The sequence below is a fragment of the Toxotes jaculatrix genome, chromosome 9, assembly GCF_017976425.1.
Source record: "Toxotes jaculatrix isolate fToxJac2 chromosome 9, fToxJac2.pri, whole genome shotgun sequence".
In the NCBI taxonomy this organism is placed as follows: Eukaryota; Metazoa; Chordata; class Actinopteri; family Toxotidae; genus Toxotes; species Toxotes jaculatrix.
Window position 1 is genome coordinate 5,737,097 of NC_054402.1, and position 23,672 is coordinate 5,760,768.

Below are 23,672 nucleotides of genomic sequence, written 5' to 3' on the forward strand. Positions count from 1 at the left end.
CCTGCAGTTCTTCCTGCCGCCTTTAGGGGGCGGGGCGTACGTACGTACGGCGACGGCGAGGGTGTGGACGTACCCCAGCATTGAGTCCAGTGGAGATAACGTAACGCTGCTAATAACTTCTGCTGCTCACCTCCATTAAACCGAAACAGGCGAACATATCTGGTAAGTTTGTCGCTTATTTTAAGGTTTGACCTATTTAAACAACGAAATGATGGTATATGAGTTTTATTCCCAGTCATTCGGCGTCAAATGTGAGAGACAGTGCGCGGCGTCAGGTTAGTTGGTTAGCCTGTTAGCTAAAACCTGCATCTGTTTCATTTAGTCGACCAGAGGATGCTGGTTTATATGCGGAGCTAACAGTTATTTCTGTTTTATCTACCGTAATGAAAGCACGCCGTGGCGCTGCCGGGAGCTGAAGGGATAACCAGCTAACGTAAATGAGCTGTCCCCCTGTGTTAGCTAGATAGCAGTGCAGCTAGTTAGACTGCTTGTTAATTGTTGCCGATGAACTAATTACTGTGAGTCTAGATTGTCGCAGGGTGAATGTTGACTACATGAACAATGAATGAAAAACAAAGCTAACCTCAGGGTCCCATTGTATTTAAACTGCGGATTGACTTTACGTTAAGTTGGCCTGCAGCTATAGATTTATTATCATCCACTTTTCAGCTCGAGTTTTTGGCTAACTCAGACTTTTGAAGTGTATTCCTTCATTCGTGGGTGTTGTAATGAAACGTCTAAATTGTGATCCTAGTGTCATGCCATATATCCTAACAATGTCTCAGTCTTTTGTCTTCAGTAATGTCTTCAATTGATTTTTTTTAAATGAAGCCAACAGATAATTTCATTATAGTTCAAGCTCTGTGAAATATGAAGGGTGAAAGTATGTCACATAGCATTTCATTTTAATTTATGAAAGCTCAGATTGCTGTTTGCCTGTTTTGTGTCTGATGGTCCAAAACCCAAATATTTTTTAGTTACGTACCACATAAGACAGAGAAAAGCAGCCTCAGAACTCCTCAGAACCGAGAAGCTGGAATAAGTTAATGTTTTATAATTTTGTTTTATAAATAAGTTAAATAATTTTTGAACTGTCAAAAAAGTCACAGATACATATTCTGTAGGCAGACTCATGAAAGGAAGTACAGACATTTACATGACGCTGGATACAAAATATTTATCTACCCTAGTGCACAGGGTGCTAGTCACGACCAAGTGTTGTGAGTCACAATGGTGTAATCTGTATACCTACCCACTATGACTGAGGTGGATTACTCAATATGATATTTCTTGGTTATTTGGCTTTCTTCTTTTTGGGTCAGGCTTTCTTCTTTTTGGCTCAGGATCGAATGCTGGAGTGACGAACAGGGCATCTGTCTGTAAAAGAGGTTGTACTGATAGAAAAGTGTAATAGCGCAACTTCCCTGTTTGTTTCCTCTTTTTTCCAAGGTTGCTGGCGTGCTGTTGAGTATCTCTGAGTGTGTCCCTCACTGTCCCAGATGAGGGACTGATGCTGGCCAGTACTCTCCTGAACCCCTCGGGCCACCTCTCTCAACTGTCCCAGTTTAGTTCTGCATCTGCTCCCACTGGTGCACCTTAAGAGAAGAAGGACACTCCAGCTAAAATGGATGACATCTTTACGCAGTGCCGGGAAGGCAATGCAGTAGCAGTTCGCTTATGGTTGGACAATACAGAGAATGACCTCAACCAAGGGTGAGCCAAGGTTTATTTATTTATGTATTTTCTTGTCAATGTTAATAGTATCCAGAATTTGCAAATCACTTCTATCCATGGGTAATCCAACATTAAAAAAACAAAAAACAGTACTCTGCTGAACTCAGGGATGCTATTCCAAAATAGCCCACAGTTCCCCTAAGCATGAGCTCATATCCAACATTAAGGATGTGTTTAAAATATGACTAACATGAGGGTAACAATTAGCTTGTTATCCTCTCGGAAAATATCAATACAGACAGAGGAACTATCTAAAAGTTAGTCCAGCCTAAAAGACAGAAATTTATTGTTATGATATTTGCTTTTACTTCTTTCCTGTCTTAATTTTTTGTAGCCAGTGATTACTTTGTGCAATTGTACTTTCCAGCTCTTAGCTTCCTACAACATGACTTTGTGAAACAGAATCTCAGGGCAACATCACTTACACTACGGTGTCATGACTTTAAATGTTGCACTGTGTAAGCTGGGAGCCCGCCTTTTCAGTCCCCAGCGAGATCGTGGCCTGAGATTGAACCCATTTCCTTGTGGGCACATGTTTATGCCCAGGATGCCAGCGGAATAATTCAAAATTGCGATGTTGGACAGGAAACATGCAGTGATGGTAGAGTTAGTCACGCTTGCAGTTGTTGCTGCAAACTCAGGCCCTACAGGGGGAAAAAAAAATGACTGGACATCGGTGTGGATGTATTAATGCAAGATTTAGATGCACAGAATACTGCAGGCTTCTGTGGGATTTGTTTACCACTCAAAAGTTTTGCCTGATAGTTACAGATTATCAGTCAGTCCTGAGCTTCTTCTGTATCCTCAGCTGACTTTTTAAAGAAAAACTTGGCAGAGCTCACCAGTCGAGGTCTGATGGCCACCCAGGAAGCTTGTCTTTTGGGCTTTTCTAGATTTAGCCAACCACTATTTGTTTTCAAAGCAAGCAAAGATGAAATGAATGAATCCATTTAATTATGTCTGTACCTTGGAGCTGCTCTCCTTTTAACAACTAGAGGAACTGTGTTTTTATGCTGACCGATTCATTTTTCAAAAGACGTTGTTGTCAAGTTTCAGAAGTTTCAAAGACACCCGCAGCATTCTGAAAATTCTTTTTTCTTTTTTTCAATTCACAGTTTTGTTTAAGAGAAGTAACTGAGAACATTCAGAAACAGACTATTTAGTTTAAACTACTGATGTAAGACAGGGTGATGAAAACATAGCGTTATCTTGATGCCTTCTAAAGCACAGATTTTCAGCCCATTTTAATATATATATATATTAACGTGTTGTTTGCCATGTTTTTCTTTAATTTGTTTTAATTTTTTGCTGGGAGACTTTATAATTGCATTAAGCCAGTGTGGGCACATGCATCCCCACACGTGACTCGTCCATTACCTGATTACATGTCAAGCTCCCTTTTCTGGTTGATTTATCTCCCCCAGTGGGTGGAGCATGTATATTCTTGTCTTTTCATTTCCATAAGGAGCTTCTAGTTCTTCCCTTTCTATATTTAAGTAAGCCCACCACATCCCATCCATCAGACTATCATCAGACTCACTATAATATTTTCTGTATTGCTCAATGATGGTGTGTGTGTGTTTACTCTGATGTAACTCCCAGACAAAGCGTAGTAGTGGAATGCTGAATCTCCTTACAAGGAATAACACTTGGGCCTTAAGGGAACCATCTACCACCTACCAAAACTGAGAAAGAGGGGGAGGAGATTATTGTAGTGGGCAGGACTGGAAGAGTTATGTGTGACAGGATAGAGAATCTTTGTGTGTGTGTGTGTGGCCAAATAGTGTTTTTTTTTCTTTTTTGCAAAGAGGAATGCACAGTAAGCCATAGCAGAGCACATCACCTTCCCCTCCTCCACTGATGTGCTTCTGGTATTCGTCTCCCAGCGGTATTAGATATCTCCTCTCATTTCCCCTCAGCATTTTCTCAAAGTTTACAAGAGTTAATTGCAAAGTTCAAAATTCTCTCAAAAACGTTTACAATACAGCTATCATCTCTGGTCTTCTCTGAATGTTTTATTTTGCCACTTTAGTAGAAAGTTATATGTTTCTGTTGAAAATCAGCATGGAGGATAATCAGTTATTACTATTTGGTTTTTAAATGCGTCATATGTTGATCTGAAACAGTTGATTAATAGATTTTGACTGACTGACAACTGACAATTATTTTCACTAGCAATTAATGTGTTGATTATTTTCTCAAATAATTCATTAAAAAAAAATCTAGAAAATCTTATAATTGTGAAATACTTTCCCAGAGCCCCAGGTGATGTCTTCATATTCTTTGTTTTGTCTGAACATCAAGCCGAAACCCCAAAATCTTTAGTTTACTATCGTATTTCACAAGGAAGAAAAGCAAATCATCATATTTAAGAAGTTTAAATTTAGAGAATATTTAGCATTTTTGATTATAAAAAGGACTAAAATGATAAAATGATGAAACAATAAAATAAAATAGTTTTTGGCTAACTTTGTGATTGACCAATCAATTAACTGTTTTAGTTCTAAATTACTCAGTTGCCAACTATTTTAACAATCGAGGCATTATTCCTCTCACTTGTGCAGATTTGCCGTAATAAATTTAAAACCGTATCTTTATGTTTTACACTTGATCAGACCAAAGACCAAAACAGACTTTAGAGATACCCTTTTAACAAAATTAGAATCAGTCTAGTCCTGCGACAGTTGGTGGAATAATGTGTGGATTAATGGCAGCTATTTTGATAATTGAATCATCATTTAAGTCAATTTTCAGGCACAATTGCCAAACATCTCATGGCAACTGGCTGCTTTTCCTTGTCTTGCATTACAGCAGATTGAGTATTTTGGGGTTTTGAACTTTTGGTTGAACATCAACAGCAAAAACTGGCATTCCTGGGTATTTTTTCTGTTTGCTGGTGTTTTATGGATCAAACAGTTAATCGAGAAAATAATCAGCTCATTAATCAATAATGAAAATAATTGTTTGTTGCAGTCATTGACCAGTCCTGCAGCTGTTGCCTGGTCTAGTGTGGTGTAGTAACGGTCTGTATCAGCTTTCAACAACAACAATCACTTATTTTTCACACTTGTCTGAGGATAATATATTCGCAGATACATTGTGCATCCTTCTGGGCTACAGTAATTGCAGTTATAGTAGATACTGGTAGTGAACTCTAGCCCTCTGTGCCATAAATTGTGCTCTTCTAATGTACTATAATCTCTCCATGATTGTGGAGCAGTTCCATTGACTTGACTTGAGAACAGAAATCTCACAGAAGTTAGTTTATCAGTGTGAAAACACGGTTACTTCAACCACTTTAATGACAGCAACAGTGACAGTCCCAATTCTCACATACAAAATCTAGGGGAATGTGTTTATTCTGTTTCTGTGGATGTTAGTTTCATTTCTTAAATGTTTCTGTGAATTCGTTTTCCCTCAGCTGAGGCTTGTTATGTGACCCGGCGGGGATGTCAGGCCAGAGACATACAGGGTGCAGACAGGGGCGCTTCCTCTGGCTTCTCCGTCTACTAAACTGAGCTGTGTTGGCAGGTGGAAGTGCCTGAAATAAATTACCACAGCCCGAGTGGAGGGGGTGAGCAGAAGAGAACCCTGGCACTCAAGTGCCTTTGGGTTGTGTGGTTGAAGCTAGCTTAAAGGGAAAATACATCCTATAAAAAGTGTCCCCGCATAGAAATACACACGCAGGAAGCAGAGGGCTGAGCCTCACTTCCTGTGACCACAAACGTACATTTTAAGCAGCATTACGTGGGTTGGATCCATTTTTTGTCTGTTCTGTGTTGTAACTAAGTAAACATCTGTCAATTAGAAGATGAACTGAAATTAGAATAGAAGATGTAAAACTCATAAAAAAGCTTTTTTAGTGCATCCTGTAAAGTGCACACACAAAATTTCCTAAACAAGTGTTTTATATCCCCATAGCAAATTTACGGGTGCTAGAGCAGTTTTGACAGTTCACAGTGACCCAGAGTCTAAGGTGACGTCTGCAGATGTCTTATTGTGTCCAACCAGCACAGCAAGACTCAAAGATAAGCCAGTAACCAGTGATTTATTGTATAACAGGGAAAAACAGCAAATCCTGTCTCTGAAGAAGCTGGAAGCAGGAAAAATGGAGCTTTTGACTGAAGAAAGTATTATCAAGCATCCAAATAACTCAGATTAAATGTATCTGGATCGACTGATGAATCAACTTATCGGTTCATCTCTAGCTGTTTGCAAATAGTGAATCTAAGGTCAGACAGATGAGCGGCATGATATTTCTGTTCATGTGTGCATTGTTGCCTCTAAAGAGTACAGCCATTAGGTTAGTCATAAATCCCCCTCCTCCCACAAACAGACCCGTGCTTAACACGGAAAACTAATAAAATCATAGAAGTGCGACTGTAGGGAGTTTTTCTTTCATAAGCTCAGGCTAATTAGTTTTTAGGATTTGGCCTTTTGGTCTGAGAGGAAATTGCTCTGGGAGCAGATCTGCATCTGGGTGCAGCAAGTCACCCAGATGCACAGATAGATGTGTGTTGTGGGACTGAGGGTCTCTGTGGGGCTCCTGATGCTGTTATGAGCCAAGCTCTGCAGGATGTGTGACTACAAGCCAGTGAATTGATTGGGGGGGGGGGGGGGGGGCAGAGGGTTCAAATTCCTGCAGATTCATAATACTCCCTCAGTTCTCAGATTACATTATTATGCTGTCTGCCTACTCATAATTTCAGAATAAGTGCATGTCTTTAGTAACAAGATGATTGTGCGGTGTCTTGGCACAAACAGTGAAGCACACATGGAATAGGAAAGTGTATGGAAAGTGGAGTGTATCACCAGCACAGTCCAGCTGGTTTAGTAAAACTGAGCGGGAGAGGATGGAGTGGAGAGAGTCTACAGAAGGAGGAAACTTCTGTAGATTCAGGGAGCAGGGCAGGAGACGACAAGTGAAGGGTGACAAAATCACATCCAGCAGCTGGAGTGTATGTATGTGCTGCAGCACTGCTGAAGGAAGTCTCACTGGCCCTTAGCGAATGCACGGCCAACTGTTTTTTGTTCTTGTTTTTTTCTTCTTCTTTCATCCTTTTCCTGGTTGACACTCTGTCTCTTGGCTCTCGCTGTGTCTGAATCTCTTAGTCTTTATCTCTTTTCCTTTAAGCAGTAATGGTGCGCTATTAGTCACTCTGTCACGTAATCGAGGCCACGGTCCTACATGTGTCGTTGCCAGTGTCACTGAGACAAAGAGGAGTGATGAGTGCCAGAGGCCTTTTAGCTATTCTCTCAGTCTCAGTTGCATTAACTTCCTGTTTTTTTTTTTTCTTAGAAGGAGAAAATAACAGAAATTCAAATGTAATTCCTCATAATGTGCTTTCCACAGCCCAGCAAAGGAACTACAGCATTAAATTGTCTAAAACAACTTTAATGTAATTGTAATTTCAAATATATAGACTAAGTTGCCACAATGAATGTTCAAAGCATCAACATTTGAAGAAAGGCTCAGTTTTTAATGTGTTTAATGTGCTGCAGGGGTTATATTTGCTTCTTTTCATTTCTGAAATCTTCCTGAACTTTTGCATACCAATGCATGTTTTATGTTGACTATCCAGTTTTCCTCTGGAATGTGCACTTGTTGTCTGTTTTTGAAAAGTGATATTTTGATTGTCAAAGCAAAGCATGTACGCCCCAAAAATCAGACCCAGTCTGTACCACTCGGCCTTGTGCCAGTTATACCACAGAGTTGTTTGGGGGAAAAACTTCATGTGCTGAAGTTTCTGGTATACTTTTCTGTCCCTCAAGTCATACTTTTCCTAACTTTTCCTGCCTGTTCTGCAGTTACTCTAAGTCCTTGCTGTTCTAAAGGTTTTTGTGCAGCCTGTGCTGAATGTGAATGCTCTTCTTTCGCTGTAGAGATGACCACGGCTTCAGCCCTCTACACTGGGCATGCAGGGAAGGACGGTCCAGCGTGGTGGACATGCTCATCATGAGAGGAGCTCGCATTAACGTCATGAACCGTGGAGACGACACACCTTTGCACCTGGCTGCCAGCCATGGACATCGAGACATTGTGGGAAAGGTGAGGTTCATGTAAACACTGGGGCACCACTAGAAAAGGTTCCTTACTAGTTGCTTTTTTAATTCCTTTATCTCCACAGTCGTCTTTTTTTTATGATGATCACAATATAAGCTCCCTCCCTGTCATTAGAACACAAGTGACACTCCATGTGATTCCAACTAATATAAAATTGTTTGAATAAACCTTATATTTTGCCGTTAATGTTAAAAATGATCATGTCATAAATTGATGCCAGAACTTTAAAACTGCTACTAATTCCTCCTTCACCTACAGGTTTTCAAACTTCACCAATGACCAAAATGTTGAAGTGCCTCTTTGCCTCATAAATATAGAACATTATGAAATCTAAAATGATGTAATCTGAACAGCAATTATACAAAGATCTTGTCTGTTCTTGCAGTTCTACCATCAGCAGTTTTAAACTAAAGGAAGGGCTTTACAATTTGTCAGTGACGAGTGATAAAATGCAACAAGTATGATTGTAAAACCTGCTTACTACAACACTTGTTAAGGGTAGAACAAGCAATAGAGATTTTCTTCATTTTCATGTTTATTCTTTATATTATTTATCAGTCAGTTTGCCCACTGATTTTTCAAGGATATTCTAAACTGAACAACAATATGAGTCTGCACAGGCAGCTCTGCACGATAAGAATAGAGAAACACAAAGTGGCCTGTCTATGATTGTATTTGTTAAATGGTATTGATGTTAGTCCACGAAAGAAATACAGAGATAATCTGTATGTCAGCGTTCTACAGAGTACTGTTGCCATAATGTGAGGCTTCTGCTGCGGGATGTCTGATTAAGAATAGCTTCCAGGCAGCTATTGAGTTTAATATTAGTCTTGCCTCAATACCTCTGGTATGTGTCCACAGGCAAGACACACTTTCACGACTTTTCATGGCAGCATTAACACTCATCCCTGTATTCAGCCCAAACAAGATCTGTCCAGCCTTGTTTTGCGTGTAATCCTTTGTTTTTCTTTCTTGTAGCTGATCCAATGCAAAGCAGACACAAATGCAGCCAATGAACACGGGAACACACCACTGCATTATGCCTGCTTCTGGGGCCAAGACCAAGTGGCTGAGGTTAGTGCACCCCCTGGTGGTGTTACAGAAGAGGCTTATCTGTTCCTGTGTTAGTTCCTGTCATGACAGCTGTTAGGAAATGTCACTGAAACCACTCTGTCTCTTTACTCTGTCCCAGGACCTTGTGACTAATGGGGCTCTGGTGAGCATCTGTAACAGATATGGGGAAACACCTATGGACAAAGCCAAACCTCACCTGCGTGAACTCCTCAGAGGTACACTGCCCATTACAGCTGATTATTCCACCAGTGTTCAGTTCATCTTAGTATCAGCGATTCATGTCTCTGTTTTGTAGCTCTGTGCTGATTTCCTCCTTTCTCCACCACCCAGAAAAGGCTGAGAAATTGGGACAGAACTTGACTAAAATTCCCTTCAAGGATTCATTCTGGAAAGGCACCACCAGAACTCGACCCCGTGAGTCCCACAGCTTTTCTGTCTGGATAGTGGTGTGCTAAATTTCACATGAATAAATGGGCTTTTGTCTGAACTTCAAGCTGTCACTTAATTTTGTCTCCATCTTGTGTTTTTAGGCAATGGCACTTTGAACAAACATGCAGGCATTGACTACAAACAGCTTACTCTCCTTGCTAAAATAAATGAGAACCAGTCGGGAGAGGTATTTACTATTCTGTTTTCACTGTTTTATTGTGCTGAATATTCATGCAGAACTGCTACTGATCAGATAAAGATACCTGTTTTTCACTCCACATTTTCTGTATTTGTTATTTCCTGTTTTTAGCTGTGGCAAGGGCGCTGGCAAGGAAATGAAATTGTTGTTAAGGTTCTAAAAGTTCGTGACTGGACCACAAGGAAAAGCAGGGATTTCAATGAGGAGTATCCCAAACTCAGGTGATTATTTAATCCAGTTTTTATTACAACCTCTATGTTGTTGTGGTCACTCATTTGTATGTTTGCATTGTGCTGAACCAAACTCTATGTATTATTTCTTTTGGGGGATGTTGCATCTCACACAAGCCGTCTGTTTATGTCAAATCCCCTGTGGATTTGCCTCTTCCTGTCTGTCTGTCTGTCTGTCTGTCTGTCTGTCTGTCTGTCTGTCTGTCTGTCTGTCTGTCTGTCTGTCTGTCTGTCTGTCTGTCTCCCGTGTCTGTCCCTTTTGGGCTCCATCCCAGGATATTTTCCCACCCGAATGTCCTACCCATGTTGGGAGCATGTCAGTCTCCTCCTGCCCCTCACCCCATCATCATCACACACTGGATGCCTTATGGCTCCCTCTACAACGTGCTGCATGAAGGCACCAGTGAGTACTTCTACTCTGGTCACAAAGTCTGTACTTGTCACCGGTGTTGGTGGTTTCGAGGAGTCTGTGATTTATTGCACTAAAGCATTTGTCATTATGTTGCCATCACTTTCGGTACAGCAGGAATTTGACTGTCAACGTGTTATGTGGTGAAAGTCTTAGTGGCTGAAACCCATTATTGTTTGTTCCTTAGACTTTGTGGTCGACCAGACACAGGCGGTGAAGTTTGCGCTGGACATTGCTTGCGGAATGGCTTTCTTACACACACTTGAGCCCATGATCCCTCGACACTATCTGAACAGCAAGAGCGTTATGGTAAGAAGAAGCTGTGATATCGTCATTGTTATCTGGATCACAGTTTATCCAATTGTTGTACATCAGTGACCTAGAAAAACTGCACAAGTAGAAAGTGACGTCTGTTACACGTTTGTAGCATCTCACTCAATGTTCCTCGTTTCCACAGATAGATGAAGACATGACAGCCAGGATCAGCATGGCAGATGTCAAGTTCTCCTTCCAGTGTCCTGGCAGGATGTACTCGCCTGCATGGGTAGCCCCTGAGGGTAGGCATCACTCATAAAGCACAGATCCAAAGTGACAGCTGAAGCCACACAAACTCGAGCGTGAATGATGGATGCAGGCGACTCTAGACTGTCTCCGAGCCAAATGTAATCTACAGCTGATTTCCCCTTGAGATACGGGGAAATAAAAGCGAGATGTAAACATAAACTGGCTATAAAATGTGAAACTGACTAGAGAACTTTTGCAGCAATAAGGTTTTAAGTTTACCGAACAATGCATGGAGCCTCAAGGCTAGAGCTGCCTGGGATACAGGAGAGGTGCTGCCACCAGTAACCATAGAAACAACCTCCATACAGTATAGGTATAGTGGGTAGTGAGCCATGAAATTGAGAGCACAACGTATGTTGCTGTTGATAAGGTACAAATGTATAGATTTAGCTATGGTGAAGAAACTAAATAGGCTTTTTCTTCAGCAAGGACGTCTTTTGTAACATTTACACCCTGTGATACAACAGATCGAAAGAGCAATCTAAGAAAACTATTGAACTTCACTTTTAAATAATACATGTAGTGAACTTTAATCCTGAATATAATGTATTTTCTTCCAACAGAAGAAAATACATGTCCGCCATGATTTATGTCTAAACAATTACTTTTAAACAATTACAATTTCTGGATGAATATTTGACTACACGTGTAAAATGACTGCTTAATTGAATGTAGTCTGTGTTCAGATAGTATTTCAGTGTTTGCTCTTGCTTTACTTATTGCTGTTTGTGGTGCCCAGCCCTGCAGAAAAAGCCAGAAGATATCAACCGTCGGTCAGCAGACATGTGGAGCTTTGCTATCCTGCTGTGGGAGCTGGTGACCAGAGAGGTTCCCTTTGCTGACCTATCCAACATGGAAATTGGCATGAAGGTTGGTGCAACTGTGGCTCATTAGCTTAACCAGCTAAGCAGCAAAAACTTGCAGGCGAGGCTCAGGAAATGAACTTTTTCTAGTAAGTTACATTGATTTAGGAATATCTGTGTGAGTTTGGCTGTCTTTCTAATGTCTGTCTGTTTTGGCCTTTAGGTTTCCTTGGAAGGCTTAAGGCCCACCATCCCCCCTGGCATCTCACCCCACATTTGCAAGCTCATGAAGATATGCATGAACGAAGACCCAGCTAAGAGGCCGAAATTTGACATGATTGTGCCAATTCTGGAAAAAATGCAGGAGAAGTGAAAAACCTGTTCCTCCCCCCTGTACTGAACCTAAGAATTACTGGATATCTTCCCCCAGATATCACTCTGATATGGTGGTGTGGTGCTTACCAGTATTGCCTTAAACTCTTTCCTCTGCCGCTGCATCCGACGCCACTGTAGCTTCTGCTTCTGCGGTGAATCCAGAAGCAGTCACTTCTTTTGTATTGTTTTTGTTTTCTTCTGTTGATGTGATATCAAGTTTTTATTAGTGTCCTTACCTTTGTCACTGATCCACTGATAGTATGTTTGCAGGAGCTTAATACTGACCATTCATCTTCTAAACAGTAATCATGTGGCCTGAGTACAATCTTTGTCAACCAACTGAATGAACTGGTTAGCATGACAATCTGCTATGTTGCTTCCGTGGATTTAAGGCCTTATTTTTATCTGGAGTTTTAAAAAGTCACCCTGTAAGGTAACGAAGAAGTAACATATTAACCAAAGCTTGACTTTTGGGAAAAGGTTTATGCTTGTTGTGTTAGCAACAAACTGTATGTAACTGGGTAAGCATGACAAATGTCTGAAACTAAGCATTTAATTGTGAGATTATTGAGAAAATGTATATGAATGAGTGGCATACAGGAGAGTGCGTACAGTAGCAGGGTTGTGCCATTCAGCTTGGCTGTGTAGTGATGTGCTGAGCTTGGCCTGTCCTGAGCATTGGTCCCTGACTGTATCCTGTACAAAACTGGCCTTACAAACCTTTGCTTTTTTTTTCAGTCCAGCAAAACGTATGGTGTTGATTATTGCGATTATGGGAAGATTACTTTCAATTATATTGCTGATTTTCTCTTGTTAATTGTAATAATGTAACGATGACCCAAACATACTGCTGTAATCTAGTTCATTTTCATTATTTTCCCTTCAAAAGTTTAACCTAACAGTTTTATTATGATTTGAATTCTGCTAGCTCCTCTATTATAAACAGCCTCTGTTTCAAGATGTCTGAAAGTGTTTGCGCTTCACTCAAGTGTTATTTTCATGTTAAATACTTTTAAATATCATGAATGAATAATGCAACCCAGACTGTAATTTATTCATGGATGTCATAGGTACAGGTGTAATTTGTTGTTTTGTTGTCAAGCATGGGGGCTGCCTTTCCTCCCAGTTTTATGGCTGCATCAGAAGCTGCTGCCAACAGAAGGTGACTGGGACTTTAAGGGGTGGTATTAACATCCTGCAGAACTGTTCTGTTGTTTTCTCACCTGTTTTCATTATTTGGGGCCTCTAGATTACTTCTGACTTTATATCCGTGGGTTGATTCTTCTACCTGCATTTTTTCTGTGCCTCCACCAGCTTGCTTGTTTGTGCTGAATCACAGGTTGAAGCCAAAATCAAGAATGACTTATACAAATATATGTATTTATATATAAGTATATTAAAAAGTAAAAATATGGGAACGTTGCATGTGTGGATTTATACTGGGAACTGGACCTTATTGGGTAATTTGAGAAAAGGATTAGGCAGCACCATCATCAGACCAACAATACTGATATTACCATACCAAGCTGATATTTAGCTTGGTGTGGAATAGTGCTTTTGTAAACCTTGCTTTTGTAAACTTTGTAGGGTTGACTCTTAATATAACTGTCAAATCAATGGCAATGTACAATAATGATAATAATAGAATAATTACTTTATTACTTAGGGAGCTCAGTGTGGCATTAATTTATGAAAGGGGGCAAAGGTTGATGAAAAGTAAGTAATTTCATGAAAAACACCAAGATTTGAGTATTTTCCATCAGTCACTTTTAATTATTAAAAGATAGAAAAAAGTTTAATGTTGAGTGAAGTCTTTGGTTTATTTTAATGAAAGGTACTCTATACCAGAGGTGTGAAATGTCAAAAAAAAAAAACAAAAAAAAAAAAACAGCACATTGTCTATCTGGAAAAATTAACTCAGGAGTTAAATGCAGTTCTATAGAAACAAAAGGTTTGTGGTGCAAAAAAATCTTCACAAATCTCAGGGCAGGCTTCAAGTTACCGAATGCAGGGACAGAAAGAGCAGTTTGATAATCAGGGCTTGACATAGGGGTTGTACCACAGTCTAATCTTGTCAGAAGCTGAGGAGCCAAAACAGGTTTTCAGTATTTTCGGGTTTTTTCCCCCTTCTATTTTACCGCTTCTATTCTTATCTTTTCTCTTTTTTCTCTTGCTTTTTCAGATTTTGCACTGTCTTTCAATTTATTTATTTATACTTACTCTTTAATTTTGTTATCCTCTCTCTTTTAAAAATTTCTTTTACTTTTTCTATTTTTCACTCTTACTTTTTACATTGCAAGTTACATTGCAAGAGTAAATAACAATGGCTATAAAAGCCCCTGCAGTTATTGTTGTGTGTACGGAAGTTATGCACGATTACTTTAGTCATGCAGCACCGGATCAATATATCCTAAAACAGCCTAAAGGTGGATTTTTTTAATTAAGTTCGTCTCTTGCTCTGCCTGAGTGGCAGCAGTGGGCTCCGGCCGTGACGTTAATCCGTGACGCAGGTTCGCCATCCATCACCAGCCGAGCCCACTGACAGAAAACACCACCTAGAGATGGAGAGAGCTCTCACGATTTATGGGAATATGTAGTTACCTCGCAAAGTTCTGCATTTTTTCGACAACAGGGGGTCTGGTGGAGCTGGTAAGTCGAAATTCTTAACATAAGCTTGATAGGTTACAGTCACCGTGCCCGCTTTTGATTTCCCTGTTGGAAGCTAACGTTAGCCTAGCCAAGATGACGACGGCCATGATGGCGGACGGTTCCCGTTATTTCCAGCTGCGGCGATGGCATCTGATAAATATCACTTTGTTTTAGGACACAGTCTGCTTCTAGAGCATGGTTTTAGTTAACAATCAGTTGACTGAATCTAAAACGACACACTGAGCCCATGACTGGCTCTTTAACGAGCTCAGTATTTAAACAGAAAAAGGTCGTGTTGGCAAATGGAAGGTGAAGTTGCTGAAGTGCGTTTTATATTCGTACGAAAAATCCAACAGTGAAAGTAACCTTCTTCATGGGTAACCCGGAATAGACGAATGACAAACATACTTCAGGCTCCAGATCGCAATGTTGTTGGAGGCTTTAATGTCACAGTCAGGTTAACGTAGCATTTCAGCATTTATTAGCGATTGTGATAAAGCTATGACTCCTGAATAACATTCACAACCAGCAAGAGCAGTGCATTCTGACAAACTCTGATGAGAAACTCTCCGTTGAATCTCTAATATCAATCGCTAGCCTGCTAGCTAGCCTGCTAACGGTCATGCTAATAAATCTCAACCTCTTTCTTCATCAGAGCAGTTTCATGGAAAGTTACCATGGGTGGCCATGATGATGAAGATATGCCATATGTTGTGAATAAACAAAAGCAAGAGGAAGAGCTAAAGAACAAGCTGAATGACAGCAGCCACTGGTGCGACCAGGAGTCAACTGGCAACAACGCCAAATGGGTTAAAGAAGGCCAGAACCAGCTGCGGAAAGTAGCCGAGAACCAGCAGGACCAGGACCACAACTGCAATATCAGCCAGAATGGCAACAAGGAAGATTTCTCTCAACAGAACACTACTCAGGAAGAACAACAGGGAAACGAGGAGCAGACCAAGTCTCCTAAAATAGCAATGACCCCTGGTCTCAGTCAGGAGGAGTCAAAGAACATCCTTAATGAGCCGCTACTCATCAACACTCTGGAGTCCACAGAAGAGAAAGATAAAGAGAGAGAAGAGGATGGTAAAGAGAAGGAAAACAAATCAGAGGAAGATAAGGAGACATCAGGTGATACCAGAGGAGACAGAGTGACAGAAGAACACGGTAATGTGGAGTCTCAGAGAGAAGGCAGTGTTGTGGGGAGAAATGCCTGCCTCCTCTTCTCCAACATGAACGGGACACCAAGTGATGAAGAGTCCAGCTGGCCTGCACTGTCTCAGGATAACACAGCTGACAGCTCTCCAAATGGCAACAGAGGTAAATATTAGATTGAATTGATTTTAAGGCCTCACATTCATGGTGTAATACTTTGCATATGACCATCAGAGCAGTTGTATGGCACAGCTTGCACAGAGAACAACCACTATTAAAAAAAAATAAAAGTAAAAGTGCTGGTCAAAACAGCATGTGTTACAGATGGAGAAGATGTGATGAAAACAACAACAAAAAAAACAAATTACATACTGAGCACTAAGTATATGAATTGTTTATTAGATAAGGGGGCAACACTTAACTTTTAAGTCCACCTATTAATCATATCGAAGCAGAATATATATATATTTAACAAAGGGTTTACGACACACTAATGTAATTGTGGGCTGTTTATCAATGTTTATTATTAATGTATTTGTCAATAATTATAACTCTCTCTGTGGGGCATGTATAAATGGAGGCTGGTATGTAAATATATATTAAAAATCACAGTACAGTATAGTAAAACAGTTTTAATCATGCCGAACATGTCTTATGTTTTATTAACAAATACTGTACATTATTAAGAAATGTGGAAAATCCTTATATCTGCTCATAACGCTATTGTAGTGTGTTATACACCATTGTATGCATTATTGATATATTTATAAAGAAGAGAGACTGCTTGCAGGCCATGGTGAATCATTGGCCTTGAGTTTACATTCCAGCTTGTCTGATTGTCAGACACCATACCACCACAAGTAACTTTCAAGAATCCACAGTCTCAATGCTGTCAGCATATATAGACATTTTACAGAATCCTTGTTTTGTCTTTGTTCTTGTCTCTTCCTAAATGGTCTGAGTTTATTTTCTTTGTCAAGCAGACATTAAACACTTTCCCTTTCCTGTGTTTTCCCTTTGCTCCCTTCCTCTCAGAGTCCTTTTGGGACTCCAGTGCTTTTGAGACGGACACAGACCTGCCTTCAGGATGGATGAGAGTGCGAGATACGTCAGGCACATACTACTGGCACATCCCTACAGGCACCACCCAGTGGGAGCCGCCTTCACCCCTGGGTAAAGTTGGTGACTCCATGATGTCGTCCACTATGTCCCTTGAGACTACACCCTGTGAGGAGCCTGAGGTGAGGTCTAGTGCCCCTTTTACTTGGCTAGGCACTGACATGTGAAATTCTAGGTAATAATAGCTTTTATTACATTTTACAGGAATCCTGGGTTCACCTTTCCAGCACAGATGACGGAGCTGGTGAAGGGGAACTGTGGAAGGTAAGTTTTGGAAAAAAGTGTAATTTAATTTAGCAAAACAATACAATTTCTATATCTGCAAACAAGCCAATATCGGCTGATTAATCAGCAATATTTCAGGATGCCAGAGGTCTCATAGAAATTTCTGTTCCATGTGTTAAAATAAACAGTTTGTTAACAAGCTGTTGGCCTGTCAAGTTTACATGTTCTGGCTGGAATAAGTTGAGCAGGGTTTCAATTTCCATGTTTTGATTTTTCTTCTTTGGCTTCAGGAGGAGGGAGAGGTTGCATCTGATCAAAGTCTGAAGGAGTTTGAAGGAGCAACTTTACGCTATGCATCCATCAACCTGAAGTATGTGCTGTTGAAGCTTTTTGATGAGTTAATAGTTGGTATGTGTATATTGTCTTATTCTTATATTCCTTCTGCTGCACTCTTTTATTCCTCTCTTATTATAGCTACAATTGCTCCCAGTCTGAGGAAGAAGAGAAACTGGCTCCACTCTGCACAGATATAGAAACCAAGGTAAACCAGTGTTTGCTGATGGATTTACTAAACGTGTTGAAAGTAAAAAGAGTTTCAAAACCAAATTTAGTGTTAGGAATAATGCTGCCATAGATCTTGACAGAAGGCTGGCCTCAGATCTGGGGTTGGTCTTCAGAGGGCTGCACTATGGCTCTAAACTTTTCCAGAATATTAATAAAGGCTCAAATGAAAAGGAGATTTCTCAGTGGGAATTAATAGTATAGTATAAGTAGTTTGCTTGTTCCAGTCAGTATTATAATCTATTCAGTTGCTTTTGTGTGTTATGGAATAAATATTTTCTCTTACTTTGACATTTGACTTTGTGCTTTCTGCATACTTTTTTATACTTTTTTTGCTGTTGTATTTGCATTTTTTGTTTTTGCTAAGCAAGCTTTTTTTATTATTATTGTTTAGCTCACTCACCTAAAGGAGAATAATAGAGGTGAACTGAGCAGTGTTAACTCATACAGGAGCCAACACACCTAAATTTTAAACCTTTCCTACTCCAGTGTTCTTCACCTTCCCTGTGCAGTCCTGTTTTGTACTAATGTGTTTTACGTTACCACTTCCAGTGTTTTGCGGTGCGATCCCTGGGCTGGGTAGAGATGTCTGAGGAAGACATGGCACCTGGCAAGAGTAGTGTTGCCGTCAACAATTGCATCAGGCAGCTCTCTTATCACAAACACAACCTTCATGACACCGCTGGGATCTGGGGAGAGGTGAGGGGATTTTACTGAGTTGCACAGTTTGTCTTAATGTAGATGTATTTAAAAATGGACTCAAACCTCTTTGTGTGTAGTTGCATTTGGTGGTTTTTGCCAACCACTGTTTAAATGTTTTGGTTGAAAGTGATTGATCTTGTTACTTCAACCAGTATATTTTCAGAAAAGTTTCTATGGCTAAATGCAGATTACGTTTGAAGTGAAATACCTCAAACAGTATCAGTTAAAATGTGTACTAATGCATGCATAGATATCTGAATTTAATAGCAGCCCACAAGTTACTCTGATAGGTGAAATGTTTTTAGGCTAGGGTGCTCATGGTAAGAATGTTTGTGGTGTCGTGACAGGGTAAGGACATGCTGATGGTGCTGGAGAATGACACGATGAACTTGATTGACCCACTGGGCCAAACTCTGCTTCATGCTCAGCCAATTGGCAGCATCCGTGTCTGGGGTGTAGGCAGAGACAACGGCAGGTCAGTATCCACATCATAAGGCCAAAATTAAAATAGAAGGTCTATACAGTTTATTTACCTGGCTTTTTAACTTTGCTTTACACAAAACATGCTACAAAAAAGACTTTGTGTGATCATTGGTCAGTTGTATTTCATTTGTGGTAGTGCTTTGTAATCTATGATCCTATGCTATGTATTTTTAATTTGACATGGACGAATAATTAGTTTTTAATTCACATTCTAGCTCATGATTTCAGGTGCTCAGTGAAAAAAATGTTTTTAGTGATTTTATTTCACTTAGAAAAAAAAACTTTTTTGTTTACGGTTAACTGAATTGACAAGATTTTTCTTATAATGTGCACATTATGGTAAATTGCCACCTTACAGGAAATTTAATTGTACCTACTCTCATGGTTTGTTAGATATTTCTCCTGACTTGTGTGATAACAGGCAACCTTTTCGTTCTGTTTTGATCATTATGACATTGACCCGCTGAGTCTGTGTTTAGTGGTTGATTCCCATTTAAAATAATGTAACTTAAAATACTGTACAGCCTCTTGTAGTCATGACTCAGAGTTTCTGGATATTTCTATCACAGGAAGCGCATTGTACTCTCGTGTGTACTCTTTTTATGGCACACTGCTTCCCTCTGCTGGATTGTTATGAGCATTACATAAAAAATAACACCCTTGATTTGTCCTGTTTTTGCCTCTTACTTGCGTCACTGTATTCTAACAATCATATTTTTTCTTTCATGCTGCATATTCCATCATAAACAGGGAAAGGTATACTTCAATGACTTCTACCTTCTACTTAGTTTGTGTTTTGTTTTTTTTTTGTTTTTTTAAATGATTGTCTTGTGCTGTTGTTACTTGCAGTGGTGTATGTTTTATGTGCATATAAGCATATGTTTGTTGAAATTTATTAGTGATTCAATATGTGAATATGACCTTTTCCATCTGATTTCACCTGCAGGGATTTTGCTTATGTGGCTCGAGACAACCTGACCCAAGTTCTGAAGTGTCATGTTTTCCGCTGTGACTCACCTGCCAAGAACATCGCCACCAGCTTGCATGAGATGTGTTCAAAGGTCAGCCGCTGGATTTAATTTTGTCTCATTATGAATTCAATATAGTGTCCTTGGTCAAAATCAGTCATGGATTTCTTTCTTGGATTTCACATATTTTTGTCCCTTAATTTTTAGATAATGATGGAGAGAAAGGCGACCAGACCAGGGGTGAGCAGGCTCAACTCTGACCCAGATGCGGTCATCCCTGTTGAAGGTAACGCTTACATGCTATTTACACGCAATTGTCATAATTCCATGTGTGGAAGCAGATCACTTAATTCTTCCTGTTTTCTTAACAGAGTTTCCTGCTCCAAAAAATGAACTCTTCCAGCGCTTCCATGTTTATTACCTTGGTTGTGAGCCTGTGGCAAAGCCAGTTGGTACGAGAACATTTCTAAATGTGTAATGGTCTAAATTAACAATTCAGCTGCTTTGAAATGTTAATATTTTGTCCTCATAATGATCACAGGTGCTGTAGCAACTCTAAAGTTAATCCATTTTATTGTGTGCTCTGTATGTGTGTGTGTGTTTGTTTTTCCTCCCTTTCTCAGGTATGGATGTAATCAATGAAGCGTTAGAGGCAGCCATTAATGGCAAAGATAAAAATGATTGGACTCCTGTCTCTGTGAATGTTGCACCAGCCACTCTCACAATACTTTCAAAACAGGTAACAGACACCAAACTCAACATGACATGGACTCAGGGAGTCTTGTATGACCATTGTATCACCATTAACTGTTTACATTACCTCTTTTCTCTCAACATTGGCTACATATCTTTAAAACAATAAAATTAGAGTGGATATGTGTTAACTGGGATTGACTGTAATTTTGTTCCTAAATGTAGTTTGATACTGCTTTTTTGTCTGACCACCAGAGTTTTACTTTTCAAATTACTGATGTTGCATTAAAACTGTTATAAATTATTTAATAGTAATATGTCATGAACTACAGAAAGTATTTTAATTGCACTTTGTAAGTTCTTTTTCTGTGTCATTTATATTTCCATATCCAGAATGAGGAGGTGCTGTCAGAGTGCAGGGTGCGTTTCTTGTCTTTCATGGGTGTGGGGAAGGATGTCCACACCTTCGCTTTCATCATGGCGGAGGGTCCCCGAGATTTCACTTGCCACATGTTTTGGTGCGAACCCAACGCTGCCAGTCTGAGTGAGGCTGTACAGGCTGCCTGCATGGTGAGTGGCAAACAAATACATGAGATGAAAGCCCTAAAGATGGAGAGAGGATATTTAGAAGACATTTGAGAAATGCATTATTGTTTGTGTTTTAGTTTAGTTAAGACCTCACTTTAGTCTGTGTCAAAGACAAGGCTAAGCCAGCATAAATGTGAATCACAGTTGTTTACAGCCTCGCTCCAGTGTTTAGTCTGGTGTCTGAAACGCATCATTTATACTCTGTGTGTGTTCTTCTTTTTATAGCTTCGCTACCAGAAATGTTTGGATGCACGTCCACCCAGCCTAGCCTCCTGCCTGCCCACTCCTCCTGCTGACTCTGTGGCTCGACGGGTCAAGAAGGGGGTGCAGAGTCTGCTGGGCAGCTTTAAGAGCTACAGGTCTGGCTCTCAATCCCCTTGAGTCAGAGCGAAGATGATGCAAGGTCCATTACACACAAGGTCCATCACTACAGCCCCTTCTCACTCTCACATCCCCTTCTCCTCTCATCCTTCTGCCACACTTTCGCCTTACGACAGATTCACTTGTCTAGTCAGTAGTCTAGTATGTGGAGTAGTTTCTGGGGAAAATGTGTCTGAAAATATTGCATTAATTTTTTTTTTTTTGTTTGCTTTTACTTTATACGACAGTTTTAAACTCTCATCTCCAAACAGATGATCCCCTGGCATCAAAATGTTTCTTTGCTGGGATTCTTTCTGTGAGTCTTAACTATTTTTGTGTTTTAACAGAAACATTGCTATGAATGTTGGATATGGATGTAATATATTTTACATGCCGACACTAGAATTTGCTTGGAAAAGAGGTTGCTAGATTCTCTCACAGAATTTGTCTCCTTCCCTTTTCTTCCTTGGTGCAATTATCATCTCCAACACTCCACCTTTTCTACTGTCTAAAGAAGGTACTGTAATGCAGTCGCTGTCAGATGGTGTCGAGTATCCTAAACCTGATTTTGTAAAACATCATTGCACCTCGCTCTACCACCCTAGGTTGTAATACAAGCGCTGTACGCGTCTCAGTAGTGTGCCACGTAGTTAAATGTCCCCGACCCTCCCAAACAATGTATTTTAGTCTTCCAAAGAACTGTATGGTCATCTGTCACATAGTGAGCAACCACTGATTTGAGTGTAGTGTGTTTCTCATACATTCTGCATGAACATTTGCAAGTTCAGTGCTAGTGTGCAATAATCAGATGTTCCTGTATGGTGTGGTGATAAGATGGCTGCAATGTGATTATTTGTTCACTTTAATGAGAGTCTGAATCGATTGGGTGTGAGGCTAATGGAACAGCAGAGCCATGTTGAAAATCATTATCTTGTGATTGAAATAATTGTAATAAGAAATACAAACTCTGGGTTTTCACACAGCTGTTTACCACCAACAGACTGACTACTGAATAGTACTGTAGAAACTCACCACAAGCTGCATGTTTTGATAGCTTAGAGTTCTTGCTGCCTGCAGCAGTTTAGTGCTTAAGACCCATCAATGTATCCTGTAAATTCTCTCTCTGTGTTTCTGTATGGTAAGAGGAGGCTGCAGTTGATGTGTTGTTTCGTGTTACATAGGCATGTCACTCTAGTTAGTGTCAGTGTTTATCATAAGCTAGCAGTAGAGAGTTAGACTTCCCGTCAGTTCCTTCAGACCGAAAAGATGAGAGCAGGTTAATGTTTGTATTTACAGTTTGTGTATATGGGAAACCAAGAGATGATGTCTCCAGTGGTTCACATCTTTATTTTTTCCTCTGCCACATTTCCACGTGTGTGGGCCCCGGCCGCTCCAGTTAATGTATTTTTTATTGTTTCCACACACTACAATGTACACAGTTGAGATGATTTTCACTTTAGCTTGTTAGATTTACTTTTTATAAAGAACACACTAATTAGCCAAGTTGTATTTTATCTTTACGTGTCTGTCAGTGATCAATACTGTATGTAGCACAATAGAAATAGTCATATTAAAGATGCAGCTAGTAAGATATCTTTTGGTAATTTTGACCTCTGCAGGCCATTTGTTTGGTCATGTTGTCTGAAACATTGGTAGGCAGTTACTAAATATCCTCAGCCTAACTGACTTTCCTATACAGACATAAATGTAAATCCACAAATAAAGAAAAACTACAAGAAAAAATTATTTTAGAGCAAATGAATCACTCAATTAAATTACAACAAAATACAGTAGTGAAAAGGAATGTACAGGCATGGATAACAAATTCAACAAAATCACATCATATATGAAAGTGACTTTTTAATAGACAACGTGACTCCTATACTCAGATTATTTCTATATTTCAAAAAGCTCAAATCAGAAATGTCCTCAAAAGTTGAACTAAAAACTAAATTGAGTTTGGTACTGGTGAAATATATATATATCCACAAAATATATAATCTATAGTTCTAAGGTATGGATTGGAAATGAATCACATTTGAGTATAGAGAAGTGTCACATTTCCAAATATAAAGCTGTCATGGAGTCTGTTCTGCTGTCTGACATCACTGTTCGGCCTTGTCACCCAATTGTGAAAGCAAAGCAGCGCTTTGTGATGACTGGCCTTTCTCAAACCTTCATTCATAGATTCCTATTGATGTTTTTAACACTTTATTAGTTATCAAACACTAAAATTCTTACTGACTGCTTCTTTACATGTGTAAGATATAACACTAAAGAAAATTAGA

General features: G+C 39.8%; 2 protein-coding genes across 4 annotated transcripts; both read left to right on the top strand.

Annotated features, from left to right (window-relative positions):
* The first annotated feature begins 62 nt into the window (after nucleotides 1–62).
* LOC121186847 (integrin-linked protein kinase) lies at nucleotides 63–13,296 on the top strand. Its single transcript, XM_041045674.1, has 13 exons — nucleotides 63–162; nucleotides 1,450–1,713; nucleotides 7,618–7,783; nucleotides 8,777–8,872; nucleotides 8,991–9,087; nucleotides 9,203–9,286; nucleotides 9,403–9,488; nucleotides 9,612–9,721; nucleotides 10,006–10,133; nucleotides 10,327–10,448; nucleotides 10,597–10,696; nucleotides 11,443–11,573; nucleotides 11,730–13,296. Exons 2-13 carry the CDS (start codon nucleotides 1,625–1,627, stop codon nucleotides 11,877–11,879), a joined length of 1,359 nt encoding a protein of 452 aa, XP_040901608.1. The 5' UTR covers nucleotides 63–162; nucleotides 1,450–1,624; the 3' UTR covers nucleotides 11,880–13,296.
* A 1,113-nt stretch (nucleotides 13,297–14,409) lies between these two features.
* Nucleotides 14,410–22,996, top strand: apbb1 (amyloid beta (A4) precursor protein-binding, family B, member 1 (Fe65)). Of its 3 annotated transcripts, none has more exons than XM_041046217.1 (14): nucleotides 14,410–14,530; nucleotides 15,186–15,850; nucleotides 16,721–16,926; nucleotides 17,009–17,068; nucleotides 17,320–17,399; nucleotides 17,504–17,570; nucleotides 18,143–18,289; nucleotides 18,640–18,767; nucleotides 19,722–19,836; nucleotides 19,951–20,029; nucleotides 20,115–20,195; nucleotides 20,367–20,482; nucleotides 20,830–21,006; nucleotides 21,250–22,996. In XM_041046217.1, exons 2-14 carry the CDS (start codon nucleotides 15,208–15,210, stop codon nucleotides 21,403–21,405), a joined length of 2,055 nt encoding a protein of 684 aa, XP_040902151.1. In that variant the 5' UTR covers nucleotides 14,410–14,530; nucleotides 15,186–15,207; the 3' UTR covers nucleotides 21,406–22,996. The 3 variants fall into 3 exon arrangements, with proteins under 3 accessions (XP_040902151.1, XP_040902152.1, XP_040902150.1); XM_041046218.1 differs by having other exon boundaries at nucleotides 14,418–14,530; nucleotides 15,191–15,850; XM_041046216.1 differs by lacking the exon at nucleotides 14,410–14,530 and adding an exon at nucleotides 14,596–15,087.
* Nucleotides 22,997–23,672: the final 676 nt, after the last annotated feature.

Excerpts from the sequence above, each read along its gene's own strand:
- LOC121186847 (XM_041045674.1), top strand. The coding sequence starts at position 1,625 with ATGGATGACATCTTTACGCAGTGCCGGGAAGGCAATGCAGTAGCAGTT. Across the intron at positions 7,784-8,776 it reads ATCGAGACATTGTGGGAAAG|CTGATCCAATGCAAAGCAGA; the intron begins GTGAGGTTCATG and ends TCTTTCTTGTAG. Across the intron at positions 9,722-10,005 it reads GAGGAGTATCCCAAACTCAG|GATATTTTCCCACCCGAATG; the intron begins GTGATTATTTAA and ends GCTCCATCCCAG.
- apbb1 (XM_041046217.1), top strand. The coding sequence starts at position 15,208 with ATGGGTGGCCATGATGATGAAGATATGCCATATGTTGTGAATAAACAA. Across the intron at positions 16,927-17,008 it reads CACCCTGTGAGGAGCCTGAG|GAATCCTGGGTTCACCTTTC; the intron begins GTGAGGTCTAGT and ends TACATTTTACAG. Across the intron at positions 18,768-19,721 it reads GTAGGCAGAGACAACGGCAG|GGATTTTGCTTATGTGGCTC; the intron begins GTCAGTATCCAC and ends TTTCACCTGCAG.